Source organism: Spinacia oleracea, chromosome 5 (genome assembly GCF_020520425.1).
Source record: "Spinacia oleracea cultivar Varoflay chromosome 5, BTI_SOV_V1, whole genome shotgun sequence".
NCBI classification, from domain to species: Eukaryota; Viridiplantae; Streptophyta; class Magnoliopsida; order Caryophyllales; family Amaranthaceae; genus Spinacia; species Spinacia oleracea.
In genome coordinates this window covers 119,328,572-119,349,840 of record NC_079491.1, presented here as the reverse complement: position 1 = coordinate 119,349,840, position 21,269 = coordinate 119,328,572, and the positions used below count along the sequence as shown (strand labels likewise).

The following is a 21,269-nucleotide window of genomic DNA, read 5'->3' as shown; positions in this document are numbered from 1 at the left end:
CGCTGGGCCTGGCCTTGCGCTGGGCCTTGCGTGCCATTGGCTTGCTGTGTTGCTCATGCCTTGCGCGCTGGGCTTGCTAGGCGTGGGCCTGGCTTCGTGTTGGGCCTTCGTCTAGCAAGCTCGTCCGATGCCTATTTCGTACGACACACTTCCGATTAATTTTCCAATTCCGGAATTCATTTCCGATTCGAACAATATTTAATATTTCCGATTCCAGAATTAATTTCCGTTTCGAACAAATATTTAATATTTCCGATTCCGGAATTATTTTCCGATTCAGACAAATATTTCCGTTTCCGGCAATATTTCCGATTCCGGCAATATTTCCATTTCCGATAATATTTTCCGATACATACCATGTTTCCGTTTCTGGCAACATCTACGACTTGGATAATATTTATATTTCCTATACGATCCATATTTCCGTTTCCGGTAATATCATCGTTTCCGGAGTATTAATAATCTGCCTTTGACGATTTCAGCTCCCACTGGAACCGAGATCCTTCGATTCCGAATATCCATAAATGGAGTATTTAATTCCTTTAAATACTTGATCCGTTCACGTACTATTTGTGTGACCCTACGAGTTCAGTCAAGACTAAGCTGTGGATTAATATTATTAACTCCACTTGAACTGAAGCGGCCTCTAGCTATAGGCATTCAATTCACTTGATCTCACTGAATTATTAACTTGTATAATTAATTAATATTGAACCACATTTATTAGACTTATCATTGAATACATACTTGGACCAAGGGCATTATTTCCTTCAGACACTGCATGTGGGCGCACTTGGGCAGCAACGCAGCAAGCAAGCAGCAAGGCCCGCGACCCACTTCTGTGTTGCTTGGCTGCCGCGCATATGGGCTTCGGTGAGTGTAGGCTTGTGTGGCCGGTTAGGGCTTGTGCCTTAGCCGGTTACACAAAATATAACCTTAGGGTTATATTCCACACTTACTAGTTGTTTTTCCTATCAGAAAACCTAATTCAAAATACACACATCAAACCCTAAGGAAGAGAGAGAAAACCCTAATTCTCTCTTAGCCTCCATGGATGTGTTATTCCCAAAAGCACAAACTCTTGAGTGATTTTCTAAGCTACGATTATCAAGACGGATCTGAACGTGTCGGTGAACCAAATAGAGGAACGACAATTGGAGTTCTTTGTTCGTGTTCGTTGATACTAAACTCGGGAAAACACGCTTTGAATGTATGTTTGCTTAATCTGTGCTTTATACATGTTTCCTGGTTTTGGGGATTGTTCCGCACATGTTATATGTATTTAACTTTATTCCTCTACAAGAATAGCAGAGTGTTCCATCAAAGCATTAAACAGAGAAGGAAGAACAACAAGATTCATTCCATCAAAACTAGTGAAGGGGTGTAAAATTGGGCAAAATTCTGAAACACATAGAAAGAAAACAAAGAGTGGGAGAGAAAGGAACAGACTGCTGATCTGAACTTTTTGAAAAATTAAAAAGGTATATAAAGCGGGCTAGGTACAAATCGCATAGAAACTCTATAAATCACACAGTAACACTTTAAATCACATAGTTACTGTAAAACTCATATAGTTACTATTTAAAATCGTGAAATAACATTAACGTGACAATTACCCACGTGGTCCAACCAAAATTACTCCGTTGCCCTGGTTTACGCCAGGTTTATAATATATTTTTTCCACCCTCGTTTTTCTATTCGTTTATTATCCCTCTCTCACTTGATGTATTATATTACATTCAAATTTTTTGTCTTAATATTGTGCCGGTCAACATGTAGCCATACTCTAAAATGTCAAATAGATTAATTTTTTTTTTTGGAACATTAAGTGTAAAAGACTAAAAGGTCAATAAATTGGACAAAAGGTAAACAAAATTTCAACGGCGGACGTGGGGCATCGCGGCCGGATTTGTGGTGTTTGATTAAAAAGTTGATCTTCGAAAAACCTCATCATTTTTTCTTCGACACCCTCAAAATTCCCAAACCCCTGATTTGATCACACCTTCATATTCTAATGCTTCTCAAAATCATCAAAATCCGAATTTGATAATCATTATTATAACAATCAAAGATGAAGAAGATGAAGTTGTGGATAATCTATATAGTTTGGCTAATTGCTTTCTTCTTCCTCTCCATTTTCAAATCCTCGGTTTCTGAAGCTTTACCTCCTCTTCCTTCTTTATCTGTGGCAAAGCGATCCCCTGATCTTACTTCTGCTCTTCCCTCCAACCGGTAACTCGTCTTTTCCATTTTTATTTTTACTACTTTTGTTGATTTTTTTTGTTAGTTTCTTGTTAAATTGGATAGTTGGATGTGTTAATTTGGTGGGTGTGAACCCAATTGCTAGTTTGAGATGTTGTTTTGTCAATTCGATTACAAGTATGGACAATTTTTGGTGCTTAATTTGACCTGATTTACTTGCTTCTTTTCATTGACATTTTTTTGTTAGTTTTTTCTTGAATTTTATAATTGAATATGTTAATTTTCGTGGGATTGCCCAATTGCTTGTTTGAGGAGTTTTTTTTTTTTTTTTTTTTTTTTACAACTTTAAACAATTCTTTAAGTGCTTAATTTGAGCTGATTTACTGGCTTTTTAATTAATTGAAACTATTTTATACTAGAAACTCTTTGCTTGTATATGAGTATGTTTAACTTTAGATTTTGAGCTACTTTGTGGTGTGTTTATTTTATTGTAGACATGAAACTGCGCTTGTGGCTACTCTTGATGGCACTCTATCTTTAGTAGAGATCGATTCATTGAAGATTTTATGGTCAATCAAGACAGGACTTCCAATTTATTCATCCTATCAAGCTTCAAATAATCTTGATGTTAATTTAGAAAATGCTTCTGGAATTCGAGATGATACGTACATAGATTGTGGAGATGACTGGATTCTGTATAGACATGATCGAGCAAAAGGAATCATGGAGGTAATATGATGAGAATATATTCACTTAATGCACGCCTTCTTCACCTTTTATTGATTTTTTTTAAAAAAATGATATTATACATGTATTCACCATCCATTTGGTAGACTGTTATAAATGGTGGTAGTGAAAGTAAATTTGTTTTATAAGTTTGTGAGAAAAGCCATATATCATTGTCTATGGTAATGCTAATTCACCTCGGCATCTCATCTAATTGTATAGGTGCCTTTTAAGTGTCATTAATTTGTTGAGCTGAAAATATGACAGCCCTTCTTTAACAGAGTGTAGACTTAACAGAATATTGTTTATAATCATCAATATGAATGATCATCTAGTCTGATAAATCACCCATTATATTGTTACAACCTCATATATGTAGTCATTAAATGTCATTATATTATAAACCGTGAGACTGTGAATGATTGTCATGTTATTGCTTGCTAAGTTGTTATTTTCTAATGCGTTTCAGAGGCTCAAAAGTGCCAAAGATTTGATTAAGGAGACAAAAGGACTGTCTAAGAATGGAACTTCTGTAATTGGTCAAATGGCTACTACAGTATTTGTAGTTGACGCCAAAACTGGAACAATAATTCGTACCGTAAGATTTTCTGATTCTTCTGGGCTAGGGTTTGAGGATGGTGAAAATCCTATTGTAGTTAGAGATGATAGTAAAGAGCAGATCTCTATTACAAGGACTGATTATTCATTTTTAGCTTACTCAAAAATATCAGGCAAGATTTTATGGAATGTGTCCCTCTCTGAATTTGAAGCCGAGTCTTTCTGTCCAAAGGTGGATAGAACTGTCATGGATAATTTGCGGGATCAATTGAACTCCGTCTATAAGGGAAGTTCTGAAACATGTGAACCTTGTATAAGACGTAATATTGTGTACCGGATTCGGGATCGTGGATTTTCAGAATTAGTTTCTGGGGCTTCTGGCGCTGGATTGGTTAATGACATGCGGAGACCACTTCCAGGGGGAAGAAAGCTTCCCCTACCTGGTCCAGACCAGTTGCACTTCCCCGTGCCGGTTGGGGAACTTCCTGGTGCTCATTATGATTTAAATCAAATGTTGGCTTTGCCATCTTCCGAGAGCATCCATTCTGGTGTTCACTCTGAGGTGTTGGCTTTGCCCCTTTCTACTCACCATAGCGGATTCAGTATACATCCAGAATCAAGTGTAGACCATATTTCTTGGTCGTCAATTATACCTTGGCTTCTACCAGCTTTGCTTGTGATGGGTTATGCTGTCTTTCGAAAGGTTTTTGGTCGAGAACATAAGCAGCATGAGGATTTGAAACTAAAATCTACACCATCAAAGAAAAAGAAACCTAGAAAATCAGGAATCAGCAAAAACACAACAGTTAATGATACCAAGGGAAAAATCTCCAAGGTAAATTATGGCCTTTTGGATGGATTTCCATCTGTGGAGGTGCATGAGCAGAATTCAGGGTTGTCTTTTACTAATTCAGTCGATGTTGAGATGGGTGGACGAAAGATTGGCAAACTATATGTTTCCGATTATGAGATTGCAAAGGGAAGCAATGGAACTGCTGTTTTTGAGGGTGCTTATGATGGCCGTCCTGTAGCTGTTAAACGCCTTGTGCGTACTCATCATGATGTGGCATTGAAAGAAATTCAGAATCTTGTGGCTTCTGATCAGCATCCTAATGTTGTCAGATTTTATGGAGTGGAGTTTGATAAGGATTTTGTATATCTATCTTTGGAGCGCTGCCTATGCAGCTTGAGTGATTTGGTATGTTTTCATTCTGAATTTTCGCGAGGAGAAACAACTACAAAGAGTAGTGTTTTCAGCTCCATGAGTCCATACACTACACAATTGCTCGGAAAGATGGAGACCAACAATGACATTGACTTGTGGAAGGCTAATGGATACCCTTCACCTCAATTGTTGAAAGTAATGAGGTTAGTTAGAGAGACTTCTCCTCTTTTTTAACACCTTGTTGTATGGAAGTCCTACTGAAATGTGTGCTCTTGATATTCAGTTAGAAGTTAGTTAGAGTTAAACTTGACCAATTTTATTAGTATGCTTTTTGCACTTTTTGGAAGTGATAATCTGCATCTCTGAAAGCTTGCTTGCTTTGTTGTGTGTTTATAAAACTCTTTTTTTTGTGATGTCCTATTGGCGATACTGTACTTGGTCAAGTAGTTAGTGTGACTCTTACAGATTAAACTCTGGACTCTTGTTAGTTAAATTCGGCTATAAGTTATGCATCAGTAACGTTCTGTATGTCCTCGTGTATGACTCAATGAAGTATTTTATTCCATGTTTGACTATAGAGTATGAAGTGAGGGCAAAGATACTTTAAGTGATTTAAAGATATGTTTTTTCATGAAATGCTCTTGAGGTTTAACGAAATGCACCAAATACCCTCAACTTTTCTATAATGCACTTATTACCCCTAAGGTTTGTAAAAATGCACCAAACACTCATATCAACTAACGGACGTTAACGTCATTAACTCATTAATCCCTAATCAACCATTTTCTCACCATAACATTAACCCTTAATTAAATTAATTTATTAATTAAACCCCCTACATAAATTAATTAACCCACTTTTTAGCTCTTTTCTCTCCCCTCTCCCCCACCTTGTTGTTACTCTTCTGCTCCTGTTGCTTCTGCTACGCCATCATCAGCTTCTTTCTCTTCTTTCACCACCATGGAAGCCATGTCCATCACCACCACCCGACATGCCTCTTCAACACTGTCGAGCACGCTTTCAACACTTAATCCAAATTATTGCAAACCCAAAAACAATCAAATTGGGAAGAAATTGAAAATTGCAAACCCCAAAAAAATCAAATTGGGTAAAAAATTGAAAATTTGCAAACCCCAAACAAATCAAATTGGGTAAAAAGTTGAAAATTGTAAATCCCAAACAAATCAATGATATTCTCTCTATTTCTTCTTCCTTCCCTCTATATTCTCTCTCCCCTTCTCCCTCTGTCTCTCTCCTACGTTTACAGTACAACTTTCATCAATTGCGCCTTCACGCAAGGTCACCATTGGCAGATTACCGTTAGTCAATAAGCAACACCAGATCACCGCATTTTTCCCCAAAGCTTCTTCGGCTTCTTCCTTCTATCAAATCCAATCCCAAATCCTCCACCTCCTGAACCTAATTAAACCCCATTTCCTAATTTGCAAAACTCTAACCCTAGTATCAGTCCGAGTTCATCTCACCCAACTACTCCTTCCCCTGTTAATGTAAAATTGAAGCCTAAATCTACACCCAAGCCTCTATTAGTGATCTGGTCTCAAACCCCTCCCTGTCACCTCTGGGATCGACACCTCCGGTTTCGGCAAATGATTTGTCTGGGGAGGAAGTGGTGGGCTATTGTTGAAAAGAGAAAGAGGTACCCAACTACCCGTAGTGTTGTAAATGGCTTGAGATTGTTTGATTCGACCAATAAAACTCCATGCGACAGTGGGCTATTGTTGCAGTAGGTTTTTGTCGCGGCAATTGTTTATAGGGAGGTAAATATGGTTGATTGTTGTGTTGATAAGGAGGTAAATATGTTTGGTTGTTGCATCGGTGAAGAAACGACTATGGGTGGCCGTTTCTGTAGAAGATGGGGGAATAGTGGTCCATAGGATATTGAATTTTTTTTTTTTAAAGTTACTTTTCCTTGCATAATGGCGCCAGAAATCACATTAAGGGAAAAATTAGTAAACATATGCTAACGGGGGACTTAACGTTCATTAGCCTTGAGGGTATATTTTAATATTATTTTAAACCTCAGGGATATTTGGTTCATTCTAGAAAAGTTGAGGATATTTAGTGCGTTTCGTTAAACCTCAAGGGAATTTCATGAAAAAACCATATAAAGATTCATAGAAACATTGCCTTCTATGTTTATAAACTGATTTTATGTTAAACATCTTACAGAGATGTTGTATCAGGAGTTGCACATCTCCATGAACTCAGCTTCATTCATCGAGACTTGAAGCCTCAAAATGTCTTGATAATCAAGGATAAAGTTTTCTGTGCCAAGCTTTCAGATATGGGCATCAGCAAGCGCCTTGTTGGAGATATGTCTTCCTTAACCCAACATGGTACAAGTGAGTATTTTTCTTTGATGTACATTTGTGTGATCACTTCTCCGAGTGATTTAGACCTTACACAATTCCTCACAAGAGTCTTGTCTACTCCTCCAAGTCCATACTTTATTATTTTATACATACATTTGAGAGAGAAATTCTTCTCCCTCCCGTGATCTTCTTTTCTCTCTCCGTTTTAAATTTATGTCTTAACATCACGATCTCCCCCTTTCCGTGTTACCTTGCTAAGCCTAGAGAAAAAGTAACTAATCCCCTTGTATTGCATTAATATCCCATTATTTATATCCCGTTTATTTGTGTTCTTTCGATATGAATTACACACTTGACTTTTTACTTTGAGTTATATGAGTTGAAACTAAGACTATGCTGGTTTCAATTGTAGGTAGTGGCAGCTCAGGTTGGCGAGCACCTGAACAATTACGCGAGGGTCGTCAAACACGTGCAGTAGATCTCTTTAGTTTAGGTTGTGTTCTCTTCTTCTGTATCACCGGAGGTAAACATCCGTTTGGTGACAATTTTGAGCGGGATGCCAATATTGTGAAGAATGAAAAGGACTTATTCTTAATTGAAGATGTTCCAGAAGCTATGGATCTTATTTCCAATCTCTTAGATCCTAACCCAGAGATGAGGTAAACACTTTCTTGTTCTTATGTTCACTTTATTGTCCATGTACAATAAAGTCATATGACTCTAATATATATTTATTCGAGTATACATTTCCTTGGTTTTTGTTGGACAAAATAATTTTTTCTTCTTTCTGAAGTACTCCGTAATAGTTCATGATCTGATGTGTATATTTTAAAAAATTAAGAAAGATTTATTCATCTATGCATGAAAACAATAGTGTGTAATCAACGTAAAAACACCAAACAGAAGTGTAGAAAATATGAGTATTATAAAATTCTCTTCTCAAAAAAGGTTTGTCCTCCAAAACCAAGATTAGTGCACTCATATAAGTTAATAAACATAATAATTGTTACAATCCACCTATTGCAGACCGAAAGCGGTGGAGATATTGCATCATCCATACATTTCCTTGGTTTTTGTTGGACAAAATAATTTTTTCTTCTTTCTGAAGTACTCCGTAATAGTTCATGATCTGATGTGTATATTTTAAAAAATTAAGAAAGATTTATTCATCTATGCATGAAAACAATAGTGTGTAATCAACGTAAAAACACCAAACAGAAGTGTAGAAAATATGAGTATTATAAAATTCTCTTCTCAAAAAAGGTTTGTCCTCCAAAACCAAGATTAGTGCACTCATATAAGTTAATAAACATAATAATTGTTACAATCCACCTATTGCAGACCGAAAGCGGTGGAGGTATTGCATCATCCATTATTTTGGGACTCAGAGAAGCGGCTGTCATTTCTTAGAGATGCTAGTGATCGAGTGGAGTTAGAAGATAGAGAAATCGATTCTGAGCTACTAGAAGCGTTAGAAGCCACTGGTGCAGTGGCTCTGGGTGGAAAATGGGATGACAAGCTCGAAACTTCATTTCTCACCAACATTACTCGTTATAGACGGTACAAGTACGACAGTGTTCGGGACCTCCTTCGTGTTATACGTAACAAGTTAAATCACTATAGGGAGCTCCCTATTGAGATCCAGGAAGTATTAGGGTCAGTTCCTGAAGGATTTGATAGCTATTTTAGAGCTCGGTTCCCAAAGCTTCTCATCGAAGTTTACAAAGTGCTATACGAATTCTGTTGGGAAGAAGAGTTGCTTGGCAAGTATTTTAAAAGTAGTCTCTTATAATTCAACCATTGTCTAACTTCTAATTTCCATGTATAGTTGCTGTCACATATTTTTTTTTTGGTACGCGTTTACTCTAGTGTTATACCATAGATGATTTATATCCGTTGTAAGTCGGTCTTTGTCTGTTGATGTATAAAATGTATTGTTGTAAACACTAATTGAAAAATAACACAATTCTATTACACCAAGATCTGTTGATCTCTGTTATAAATAAGCTAAGTACTCGTTATTCGGCTGTTCTATAACTCTTTTGGATAGGCAATGTTTGTTCTGAGGGAATTCCACTATTGCATCTATCACGAATTGATTTTATGGTCGTTGGTAAAAGCTAGTTTACTAATAAAACCAGACTGAGATCAACAGATGTTAAATTAGACAAATTTAGGGTGAAAGATAATTTGTCCTCAGACAAACTTGGTCAATGTACATTTACAGAAAAAGTGAACAAAAACAAAAAACAAATTTGGGAACAACTGAATGCTGAAGTTATAGCATCTAGTGATTGAAAAGGGGGGTAAAATTGTAAAAACCCCCTGATGAATATTTCTATGATTGAAGAACTACTCATCTAGTGTTAACTGTTTAGTAATTTTGTGGAGATTTCTTGACTTGGGTTTTCTCCAAATAATGTACTTTATATAAAGTATTACAGATTTGAGTCAGTGTCGTCGTCCCTGGAAATATGAGATTGATTCCTCTTGGCACTCCTTCCACATTCTTCATCCCTGTCGTCGTCGTCAAATGGTGAATCCTCCTCCCTTTCCCTTCTCTTTTTCCTTGTTTGAGACATGTCTTTTTTCTCATCAATTAAACTTATGAGTGTCCGAAGCCGTTGCAAGTTGGAATTACTACCCTGAAGTTCTGAAACAACTTGAGTTCTTGAAGTACGATGAAAACGATGACAAATCCGAGTGAAGTATATACAAAGAGCAACAATACAAGCTACACCACAAAGTAGAAAGAGACCCAAGAAACTTCCAAGGTGAAGTTGGCTTGATTCAATTTCTGTATTATCTTGACTGCAGCTGCTTGTTGTCAACCACTTGTCGTGTATTCTCTGCAGATCCCCGTTTTCCGACAGCTTTAAAATTGCAGTCGACATGTCAGGGGCTAGGGGAGAATCCCGCGGAAATGCCTGTAACAACAACATATTTATGTTCCATCACACACATAAATCAGTCTAAAGATTATGGCTATGAAAGAAATACTTACAAAACCCCAGCCACTGGAAATATTTATGTTCCACAGCCCGACACACATACATGACTCAACATAAGGTTCAAAAGTTATGGGTATGAAAGAAATACTTACAAAACCCCAGCCACTTCTGGTGAACTCTGGTCCAACAATTCTATAATCACACTGGCTTGAGAGGAAGAGCTCCACATATGGAAGTTCATCAACCAAAGCATCAATACGACCAACTCGAAGAGCCTCAGCATATTCTCCAGGTGAATTAAGTTCAACAAGCCTAGATTTGGATATATTCAGTTCCTCTATCAAGTACATTTCTGCAAAGGACCCAGCTTGGTATCCTATCTGTTCATTACCAATTATCAACGAGTCAATCCCCTTGATAGGTGATGACAATTGTTGCACCGTCAGAATTGAGGTCAAGCTCGCAGTATAGCTTGAGGTCAGTATCAGAACCACAAACAGCCATATGATTACTACCATCCGACCAAGGCAGCTAAGCGTATTTTCCTCTAAAATCAAGAATAACAAGATTGGTTAAATATCTTATTGATATGAATATGAGTAGTAATTCTTTATAAGAGCCAATCATCTTGATCCTTGATCCTATGGTCCAGTTATATATATAAATAAAACTATCATTAAACATATCAACAGACTTACTGTGGGAAAAAGTCAATGTTGAAAAGCTGAACCTGAAATCACACATGAAATGAGATCAGCAAATTGGAACACCAAATTGTATGCATTTATTTCTGTGAAAGATTATGATCCAAGATACAAGAACGTGATTCTCATCAATCACAATTCCTAACAAGGTATTGCTAATAATTGATCATCTGCAATTGTTGGAAATATATATGGACTTCAGCGATCAACCACCCAGTTCTTTTTTCACTTTCGAGTGCCATTATCTTAAAGCTGCAGAACTATCAAATTAACAAACACACGATAAATTTAGAAGGCAAAACGGGTAAATTATGTGCATGTTCAAAAAATAACTGGCATGATATGTATTACAGGAGTAATCTCAAATATTAAAGCCAAACAGGTATTAAAACAAATAAACAATTGGCTGTGAGCCTGTGACATACTTCCCGGAGAAGCAAAGAAAGTTCGTGATGAGAGAAATCTCTACTTCTTGGGCGTGCCTCAGTGAAAAGGATCGCTCATCATGGCTTACCTCAATTAAAGGCCAACTTTGACGACACTATACTACTTAGTGTAGAAATTGATTTAGCAAATCCTATTCATCAGTCAAAAAAACATTGCTAATGAACTATGTGGTATAGATCTTTAATTGATTCATCGGACTTACCATAGAATGGTTATGCACTGCCTTGCTGGAGAGCCTCTGAATTCATCATTTATCCTGTGTTCTAATATCCACACAACCACACCAACTGTAATGAATGAAAGAACAATGACACCCCACATTAGCGGTGAAAATGGCTGGAGAAAAGCCCAGGGTCCTGAACTTAACTTCTTGAAAGGTGCCACCACCACTAGGCCCGATGAAGCAAATGGTTGTGTAAAATCAACCATTCTGGTCCTGCTTGTCACAATAGCAATATCACCAACTGCAGCATCGAAGTTCTACAGCAGAAAATTTAATGTTAGTTAGTTATTTATGCACTGAACTCTCTACATTTACAGAATATAATGATTAATGATACTTACACCAGCCGCTATCATATTCACAAGGTCTGTGTAGTTGGGGTTTTTATAACCATCCCCAAAGGCAACAAACTCGTATGGAACAGGGTATGATAGCAAGTTCACAGCAGCTTGAAATACATCAATACAAAATCCCTTGAACGAATCCCTACTTCCAGGCACCCGACTAACAAACTCCTTGAAACTGACTCGAAGAGGAACCCCTATTTTTAATTGTGTACCACTATTTGGGAAGACCCACCCGCGAGGTACTGTGGTAGACCCATCTGGCCAAAACACAGGGTATAGGTGTTGATTTGCACTAGAACGATTAGGGGGTCTGCTATACAGACTCTCTGGTGAAATAGTAGATAAACCTGAATAACTAGACCAGTATCCAATCTGCCGATATCCAGTTCCTATCACATTAATTATTTCATATGCAGGGTCTACCAGAGACCTATCTTCATTAAACTTCAGGGGACCTGTCAATCCCGTGAGATTGCTCTGCAGTATATTGCTCAACAATGCTTGTCCTCCATCAAATATGCGCATTCCTTGAAGATACTGGTCACTTCTGTTTAACGAGTTCATTCTAGGATCGCTAGAAAATGAGATATTTCCACCTTGATTTAGAAATGCATCAATTGCATGTGCAAGCATCGAAACTGAATCATAAGCATACAGCGCAAAAGCATTCAAACCGAGAGAATCTATGTCCATGTTTTTCCACCTTGAGATAAAGGCTCTCTTTCTACTAGAATCTGGAGTATGGGGACGCAGGATAAGGAATCCTTGTATCGAACTCATAATTCCTGAAGGAAGAGGAGAATACGAATCAATAAGAGATGAAAGCCAATCAGTGGATATCCAAACATACCCATTGCCTATCATCCCCAGATAACTGGCCACGTTGAAAATTAAACGGCCCGAATGAGGATTTACATGGAGGATAATGACCCGAGACTCAAGCATTGCTATCTTAACAAATATATCCATTATATCACTCCGACTAACATTTGTACTTGGTGGAATTGCAGCTTTATATGAGATTCTGCCAAGTTTATCAGCAAGAGCATCATCAAGAGCTGCAACACCATTCCTTCCATAATCATCATCATCAAATACAGCAACAACCTCTCTCCATCCATAATAATCAACCATTTCAGAAATTGCAGCCATCTGATAATAATCACAAATTGTGGTTCGGACAAAAAAGGGAGAATTTAGAGGTGTAAGAGTCGGATCAGTAGCTGCAAATGATAGCAATGGAATTTGAAGTTCGCTTGCTATCAATTTTGCCATATGAGCAACTACAGAAGACTGTGGGCCTATGATTGCCAGCACTTCTGCCTCCATCAGTTGCATTGCTGCAGAACTCAAAATCATCAGATTACACAATCTAATGAATTACAGAAACAAACTTTCAGGGGTTGAAATACCTTGAATAAATCCCAAAAACCCACTGCATACAGAATCCCGCATTATTAATTTGAGCTTAGAGCCATTTAGGATACTGGAATCAGAGTTGATATCATCAACCGCCTCCTGAACCGCAATCTTGGCAACTTTTCCAATAGTAGAGTTAAAGTCGAAAAGCGCCCCAATATTGATGACAGCAGGTCTTGCTGCATTATTACCCGCGCCATTCGATAGCACAAACAACAACCAGATGAATAGAACATGAAACTGGTATACTTTCATCATAAACTATCAGGCATAATGACCTTTCTCCACAAACAAGCTTCCAGTATCCAGACAGCAATTTATTATTTAGACATGTAACTCAAACTTCTGAAAAATATAAAACTAATCAAACAGCTAATGAGATACTAAACAAAACTAAATACAATTGAACCCCATATCTTAATCTTCATCAAGGCAGAACAACTAGCAGAAACAACCGAAAAGAGCAAAAAAATAAAAAATAAAAAATAGAAAGAGTTTAGTACATACTTCAGAACATCTTCCTCTACAACAGTATAGGGTAATCACCACTTATGCTCAAATTCTCCTGAAGCCCAGATTTTCTCCAAAGAATTAATAAATGGACAACAATTGAAACACAAGATTCTGATTTGAAATAGGGAAAAAAAGGAAAAAGTTGAATTTTTTTCAAGTTTATACAAGTTGGACACAAGAAGACGTGGTACCCCACATCAAATTCCTAGCCCAAAACAAGAGTACAAGCATCTAATTAATCTCATCTTTAACAGGAGTTTAATATATTCAAATTAGATTTTTGAGCTGAAAACCCAAGTGGGCAGGTAATCTAACAACTGCCCACATGAAATAAAGAATTAATTGACAAGGAATTAAAAAAATAAGTTTTTTTTTTTTTTTGACAATTACAAAAGGTACATGGAGAAACATAACTAAATAAAAGAAACCAAAATCTAATCCAAACCGTGCAAAGCTTTGTTGAACAACATTCTTGGCCAGGGAATTAAAAAAATCTTATTCAAGGACAAAGTACAATATGCTTAACTCTACTGTTTTTCCTACAATCCTACATAACTCCCTACTGCATTACAATTTTGACTGCTTCAACTTCCATCATCATAACATATTCAAAAGTCAAAACTAGCTTAGTAAAGTCTCGACTCTTAAACCAAATCTGTGATCATATCCCGTCTATGCCACTATTCTTTTTGACTCTATATTATCATATTCAAGTACAAAAATGGTAATCTAACAAAAGAATACCTGTTCCGAATTAGTTGTCACGTTATTATCTTCGGTCGATATCATAAAATGTAGGGTTAAAGTGAAATTAAGGATCAAATAAGTACTTAAAACAAATAAAAATTAGGTGAAATAAACAGATGGGGCAATAAGTAAGTACAGTAGTATAGAAGTATGGACATAAACTTACCAATTGCAACAAGAAGGTTAAAAGGGTAACCCAATCATAATTTGGTCCTAAGACTAATAAAAAATTAATTTTAAGAAAAAAGAGAGTGGATTTGGGAAATAAAGAATGAAAATCACAAGAAAAACAGGCAAATAAATGTTGAGGAGACTGAAAAAGGAATGGGGGGTTTGAAGGAGACAGACGAAGGAGAGCGGAAGTGGGGTATGGCTGCTGATAGCAGGGCCCACGTGAAGGTGTGGGTTCTTCATTGCAATTGCAATTGCATTTGCATTTGCATTTGCATTTGCAGCAGTGAATTGACATTTATGTTAGATCTATAAAATCTAATAATATTCTAGATTTCCGACTCCATGGATTTTTGTTAACTTGACTTCACTTGGACTCGTCTCTGTGGACTACTGTGGACTGTGGAAGACAAGGCTGCAAGATGCTCGCCGTGTTTCATATGCAATCGTCATTCAGATTAATCGGTATTATTAATCTTTAGGTACTTACCCTATTGTGCCTGAGAAAGAGAGAAAAGAGACATACTCCGTATATTATTAATGTGGATCATGATATTTTAGGTATTTTACAACATTTAAAAATTACATGGACCAGCATAGTTTGCGTGATCCAAAAAACGCGCGGCTGTGAGAGGGGTCGTAAAAGACGGGTTTAAGATCTTTTCTTACTTCTTCCCTTGCGGATGTGTGTCAAGCAATATTATGTAAAATCGGACTAACTGTGAGCAATTAGCCTCTTTTTACTAGTTTATGGAGTCGTCATTCAGTTTTACAAAACTGACAAAACCCGGTTATTGTGATACGTGCGTAAAAGCTTGTGAGGCCCAAGCACACGTATTCGACCACAACGGCGTTATGTTCCCTTGTGATCCATGGTGTGGAGATCGCTCAACATACATCCAGTGGAGTAGAGATTGAGAGTACGGGGGACATTTACTAATATCGGGAGTGCCCAATATTAGCCCATGAAGCGATCCTTACTAGTTCAATGTAACGAAGACGGGACATGCGTTTAGACTACATTACTAATATGAGTTTCTTTTGATGCACAAATATTAACTAACAATCGCCAAAGGGTGATTTAGATTGATTTAAGGTACCTAACAATAAATCCGGATTGTCCAAAGATTATTTTATTAGGCCTGTTAAATAATCAAATTAGGTTTGACAGATTTATAATGGTGACCAAAGCAATAAATAGATCTATGCACATTACAATATAGTTTTGACTATATTGCGGTTCTCAGGAACTAACCACTTGGCTTTACTCGCTTTCCTTTTATTAAACGAACGTTCCTCGATTTGAATAGACTCTTGGGAAGGATCCAAGCTTAATTTGGGCGCTTATATGGACAGCGTTCCGCTTAACAAGAGTTAAGACGGCGGAACTACCGGACGTATAGAACGATTATAAGGATGGGGACCTTTGGCTTAGGCTTAGAGCTTGTGGGTAGTATGAGGTTATGAATTGGTGCCTTTTACTCGTCCGTTTGAGGCCCTATTTATAGGAAATAAGCGTTGTTAGAGATTAGAATTGTTAGAATTTGAGGTGCGATGAAAAGCATTTAGGCGCAAAAGAACTTTCGCACGTGGCACCTGGGCGTGAGAAATGTCTCACGCTCAAGTGCCAGCGCCAGATTCGTTCAGCGTTCGAGTTTGAATCAAATTAGGATTGTCGCGTGAGAATATTCTTGCGCATGAGCTTTGGCGCGAGTGGTTAGTTGCACTGGGCCCTGATCAATTTTCCAGAGTTTTTCTCAACTTTTCTGATTTTAATTCGGTTTTTATGCCGTATGAAACTCTTTTAAGTCCTTGTTTTCTAATTTTATCAAAACTCTTTTTTAATCCCTTTTATATGTTTTTTAGGATTCTAGAATTTAATCGGAGTGCGATTAGAGTTCTTTAATGCTTTTTGATCTTTTCCTAGGATTTTAATTGGAATGCAACTAAAATTCCTATAAATCCTAGAATTTCAATTGGAATGCAATTAAAATACCGTTGCCGCAAATCTATCTTGGATGGCTTACTATTTTTAGCAGGCACTTATAAGGCAGCTACTATAAATAGTAGTTACTATGAATAGAAACTTAGGGTTTCAGTAAATGAGTTAGTCAGTCTTAGAACATTCGTTGTTAGGAATGCGTTTACCAAGTGATCGTTTTGTTTTATCATCGAACTTATCGCTTCTAGCCGGAGACCAAATGTAGCCGTCTACAGTTAGTGTAGATAAATTGAGTTGGTTGTGAAAGATTCAGTTTTTTTTTTTGGATGCACTGATGCAGTAGTACCATTTGCCTTGTTTGGATTTTTATGTTGTCTTGATCTCTTTGTTGCTTTGGGTTGATTCCGTACTTTTGAGGAGGTACGAAGACGGATTTCCTGGATTATTCTTCTCTTCTCTTTTATTGTATTTCTTTTCTCTTTCTTTTCTCTTTTTTTCGCTCCTTTTTTTTGTTTGGCTAAGGATAGATGGTTGTGGTCTTGAGTCACAAGGCAAGACTGATTGAGTCTTGTTCGGCGGCCTAGGGTGGGCCTTTAACTATATTTTTTTAATTTCGCAAGCATTCTTGGTTATCGTTAAAATAATGTGGACTTAAATTGTTTCCTTTATTGAATTTAAACAAAAAAACTACATCAAAAAACTAGATAGAAAATCTAAAGGGGGTCCTGGCGGTGACTTCCCGGACTTTATTCAAAAAACATAGGTTCACACATTAGCTATTTCTAGACTTCTTGACTCAGACGTTGGGTTGGTTCTCGAATAATTTTGGTCTTTCTCCAATAGCCATTTTGAACTCGGTTCCTCTTGAACTAATCCATTGAAGTGATTTATACCATCCGTTCTCGGCTTCCTCTGTTGTGGTAGGTGACGGGACAATTAACCGGGTAGGATCGAACCCTTCATCTTGCATGGCGATAACGACAACTTTGTTTCTTGGTAGCCTCAATTTGTCGAACAGTGACCGTAAATCTTGGGCGTCCAAAGCTTCTTCGGCGTCAGATTTAATGTTGGCCAGGTGGGGTGCCTCGTCCAACATATCGCAGTCATGGAAAATTTCGAATCCTGGCTTCCTTATTCCGTCCTAAATGAGCGGTTCAGGGAAACTATAACAGGGATAATCCTTTCCTTCACGGACAAACATGTCGTTTAGAGTCCGGAGGTACGGTGGTATGCGAGTTCTTTATTCATTTTTGGTCTTTCCAAGGTGTAGTTGTGATAAGCGTTGAGTTACATCGTCCTTTGTTGGCTTATAACCCAAACCAAAACAAGTCGACATGCTAGGTGAGGGGAGATATATGGTTCTTTTCTCTCTTATGCCCAGCGGCATTCCAGGGATATAGCCTTTGGATAGTAGTATGCTCGGAATGTTTCGGGATGCATGGGGGTCCAGGAATGATGGATCATATTCTTCGAATCCATTTGGAATCCATACAAGTCTTGTTTAGCCCCAGTTGCTTCGACTGTGGAGCAATTGACATCGAAGGGTGGAGTGTGTATGGTCATGGTCACTCCATTATGGTTAAATTTGACCATTTGGTGCAAAGTTGACGTTATCCCTCCCAAGTCATGGAGCCAGTGTAGGGGAATATTGTTAAAAACATTTTTACGCAGCGGAATAATCCCCAAAGCCAGGAACCAAGTATAAAGTACAGATCAAGCAAACTTATGTTTGTAGCGTGTTTTCCCTAGATTCAACGTACCACGAACACGAACAAGAACTCCAGATGTCGTTCCTCTACTTGGTTCACCGACACTTCCAGATCCGTCTTGAGATCGATGGCTTAGAAGCCACTCAAGATATTTTTGCTTTTAGGGAAGAATAATTTGAACGGAGGCTCAAAAGAGATTAGGGTTTCTCTTTTGATTTACGTTAAAACTGAATTACGTAAAGTGAATGTTGGAAAAACATAATGGGAGGGGTGGTTGATGAATTAAAAAGTGATACCGCAAGTGCACGATGTCTGTTGTTAGCAGATACTTAGCAAATACGGGTCGATCCCACATGGAGACAAGTTCTATTAGTTTTTGCCTAATTACACGAACTATTTCAATAACGAAAGTTGATTTTGGATATTATTAACTAATGAAGCTAAAGCAATAATGTAAATGTGAAATTATCAATGAATTAAAAGGTCTAGGGCGTCTGTTCGGTTCACCATGCTTATACCAATCCAAGAACACAAATCAATCCAGAAATGAATAAACTAAGGCGAGTAATTAAAGTACATGTTAATCCTACGGTCGGGTCTTAACACTTTCAATTCAACATATGCACTACAGTCGCTAACATAATCAGAATTGCCAATTGTACTAAGCCTCTAAAAATACGATCTTTCGATTCTAATTCCTATTAGCTAGATGTTCAATCCATGAAAATGGCCAATAACATGAATCAACAATTAAAACAAATCAATTGGAATTACTCAAGCATAATCTAGAAATTTGCAAACTTTAATGCATAATAATCATGGTATAAATATGGCTTCCCTAACTTAGCCATAGAATATAACTACTCGCTCATAATTGAATTAACAAACATGATAGAAATAATAAACATGAATTTCATAATCAAAGGAAAAATTAAACTAAGGAACGAAAACAATAATAATAAATTAAAGCAAAAAAAATGATTCTTGAATTACCTCTAGATTGATGAATTGAAAATTGAAAAGCTAGGGTTCGACAATGGAATAGGGAAGAATAGAAAAACTCACGTGAAATAATTCTAGGAATTGAAAAACATGAAAGAAAATAAAAGCATAAGGGAATACATTAATTCCCTTGAGGTATTTTAGTGTTTCCTAAATTCTAAACAAAAAAGGAAAATAATAATAATTACATAAGTTATCATTTAATTGAACGATCACGAGAAACGACGCAACGAACCCGCGTGGAAGTAGTTGGGCGGAGAAACCAACGGCCCCGCTGGTTGGTCGCTGGTTTTCGCGCCCAAGGAGAAGAATTGGGCTTGCGTTGTGGGCCGTGGGCGAATCGGATAGTCGAGCCATCTTATTTATGTCATAACTCTTGTTCTACAATGCCTATAAGGACGTGTGACCTGTCGTTGGAAAGCTCTTGAAGCTTACTTTCTAGGCCAATAAAAATCGCCTCATTCCGACATGTAGAACTTGAGATATCATCAAAAGAGTTAACGCTTGTCTGTTTTGATGCTTAGAAAAATAGCGTTTAGCTTCGTTGTTGACTCAAAATTATCCCTAGAGATATGCAATGATCCTCGAGTCAACATTCCATTTGTTCATCATCCAAATCAACTCATAACACTCCGAAAGCATCCAAATGACCGTAAAATCACCTGAAACATTAAGAAAACACAAACGGGGCGTAATAGAGTACGACAACGATAACTTATGCAAATGTGATCCTAAATGCAACTAAATGATATAAATGCCTAATAATGCAACCTAAATGCGCCTAAAATACCCTATACAAATATGACTCATCAAATTCCCCCAAGCTAGACTGTTGCTTGTCCCCAAGCAACACTAAACCAAAGATAGAGAAACAAGAAGCACATGACTTTCATAAAACCATGGTAAGACCAACCTAACTCTCGAGCAAACAATCAAACAGAGTTATTGAGACTGAAATCTAGCTCGGATACAAATAGAACCACAAAGCATCATGATCCACAATTGAAACAACCAAGCTTAGCCACAAACTATTCTCAATCAAGCTAGTCGTCGCCGCATACCTTGTAGAATATAAATATATGATGCAACATGGGGTAAGATGACAATAACAAGAAACGATTTTCATTCAATCACAAAACAAACATGCCGATCAAGAGGTCTTTATAATAAGCTTGTAATGGGGCTAGGTGAAAAGGAAGGGTAGGGTATAATTTGGGAAAAAGTGAGAGTAAGGTCCAACTTGGGGAGCAAATGTGAACTATATGCGTCGGCATGATAATGCCGAAAATCCAACTCCATCAAACCACGAAACCCGAACAATCAACCAAGTTATAACCAAGGGGAAAAACATAATATAATGTCAATGATCTTTGTTCAATCCCCTTTCCTTGCCTTCAAACTATATACAAAAATGAAAAACATATTTTTGATTTTTCTTTTATTTTTTATTTTTTTTCTTTTCCCTTTATTTTTTTTATTTTTTTTATTTTGAGATGAAATAAATTGATGAAAATGAAAGTACAAAATTAAATACTAATGCTAGCTGTTACAAGCTTGGGTGCCAACAATAATATGCACCATCTCTAAACCACATATCCAACCATAGCCTCGAACCACGAACTATTGGCTTAGTGTGCCAATCAATAAACATCAATGAAACCATTACGAACACCAAAGCTCCCCCAAGCTAGACTCGGGACAAGTAACCAATGGGGCTAATAGGGCTCAATTTTGTGGAGTTAAAACAATAAACGGACAAGGCTACAACATGGGTATGAAAGGCAGGAACTGATGTTTCTAAATTCGTCTGAAGGCTTCCTAAGAGAATGGCCTCTGTCATACGCGGCATGCGTGAGTTGCAACTAAACTACTAATGAATCTCAAGCCAAAATCATACGATAACAAGTCACATCAATCACACAAACACATAGTAAGGTGACCTACAAGATAATTGGCTAGCTATTCTTGTCACGAGACCATCATCTTACCACATACCATTCAATTGGTTCACACAATGCCAAGCAGTTATCAATGTATAGCATGACCGACTGAATTTCAGAATCATAACTAAGTTCAAAAGAAGCTCAAGAGAGTCAAATAAAGCCCGAAC

At 37.4% G+C, this 21,269-nt stretch overlaps 2 protein-coding genes across 6 annotated transcripts; one reads left to right on the top strand and one right to left on the bottom strand.

Moving 5' to 3' along the window:
• Positions 1-1,870: 1,870 nt before the first annotated feature.
• On the top strand, positions 1,871-8,964 carry LOC110790546 (serine/threonine-protein kinase/endoribonuclease IRE1a). Of its 2 annotated transcripts, none has more exons than XM_056828193.1 (6): positions 1,871-2,232; positions 2,697-2,931; positions 3,398-4,854; positions 6,842-7,014; positions 7,397-7,643; positions 8,011-8,308. In XM_056828193.1, the coding sequence occupies exons 1-6, from the start codon at positions 2,072-2,074 to the stop codon at positions 8,129-8,131; spliced, it is 2,394 nt and encodes a 797-aa protein (XP_056684171.1). In that variant the 5' UTR covers positions 1,871-2,071; the 3' UTR covers positions 8,132-8,308. The 2 variants fall into 2 exon arrangements, with proteins under 2 accessions (XP_056684171.1, XP_021851016.1); XM_021995324.2 differs by lacking the exon at positions 8,011-8,308 and adding an exon at positions 8,326-8,964 and having other exon boundaries at positions 1,873-2,232.
• Positions 8,965-9,127: 163 nt separating this feature from the next.
• On the bottom strand, positions 9,128-14,948 carry LOC110790545 (glutamate receptor 3.3). Of its 4 annotated transcripts, none has more exons than XM_056830311.1 (8): positions 14,502-14,948; positions 13,583-13,640; positions 13,069-13,420; positions 11,651-12,996; positions 11,289-11,566; positions 10,634-10,665; positions 10,088-10,482; positions 9,128-9,911 (listed from the first exon to the last, which is right to left on the bottom strand). In XM_056830311.1, exons 3-8 carry the CDS (start codon positions 13,331-13,333, stop codon positions 9,423-9,425), a joined length of 2,805 nt encoding a protein of 934 aa, XP_056686289.1. In that variant the 5' UTR covers positions 13,334-13,420; positions 13,583-13,640; positions 14,502-14,948; the 3' UTR covers positions 9,128-9,422. The 4 variants fall into 4 exon arrangements, with proteins under 4 accessions (XP_056686289.1, XP_021851015.1, XP_056686288.1 ...); XM_021995323.2 differs by having other exon boundaries at positions 13,069-13,254; XM_056830310.1 differs by lacking the exon at positions 13,583-13,640.
• Positions 14,949-21,269: the final 6,321 nt, after the last annotated feature.

Excerpts from the sequence above, each read along its gene's own strand:
- LOC110790546 (XM_021995324.2), top strand. The coding sequence starts at position 2,072 with ATGAAGAAGATGAAGTTGTGGATAATCTATATAGTTTGGCTAATTGCT. Across the intron at positions 4,855-6,841 it reads CAATTGTTGAAAGTAATGAG|AGATGTTGTATCAGGAGTTG; the intron begins GTTAGTTAGAGA and ends AACATCTTACAG. Across the intron at positions 7,644-8,325 it reads GATCCTAACCCAGAGATGAG|ACCGAAAGCGGTGGAGGTAT; the intron begins GTAAACACTTTC and ends CACCTATTGCAG.
- LOC110790545 (XM_056830311.1), bottom strand. The coding sequence starts at position 13,333 with ATGATGAAAGTATACCAGTTTCATGTTCTATTCATCTGGTTGTTGTTT. Across the intron at positions 12,997-13,068 it reads GTTTTTGGGATTTATTCAAG|CAATGCAACTGATGGAGGCA; the intron begins GTATTTCAACCC and ends TGAGTTCTGCAG. Across the intron at positions 10,483-10,633 it reads AACATTGACTTTTTCCCACA|AGGAAAATACGCTTAGCTGC; the intron begins GTAAGTCTGTTG and ends TCTTGATTTTAG.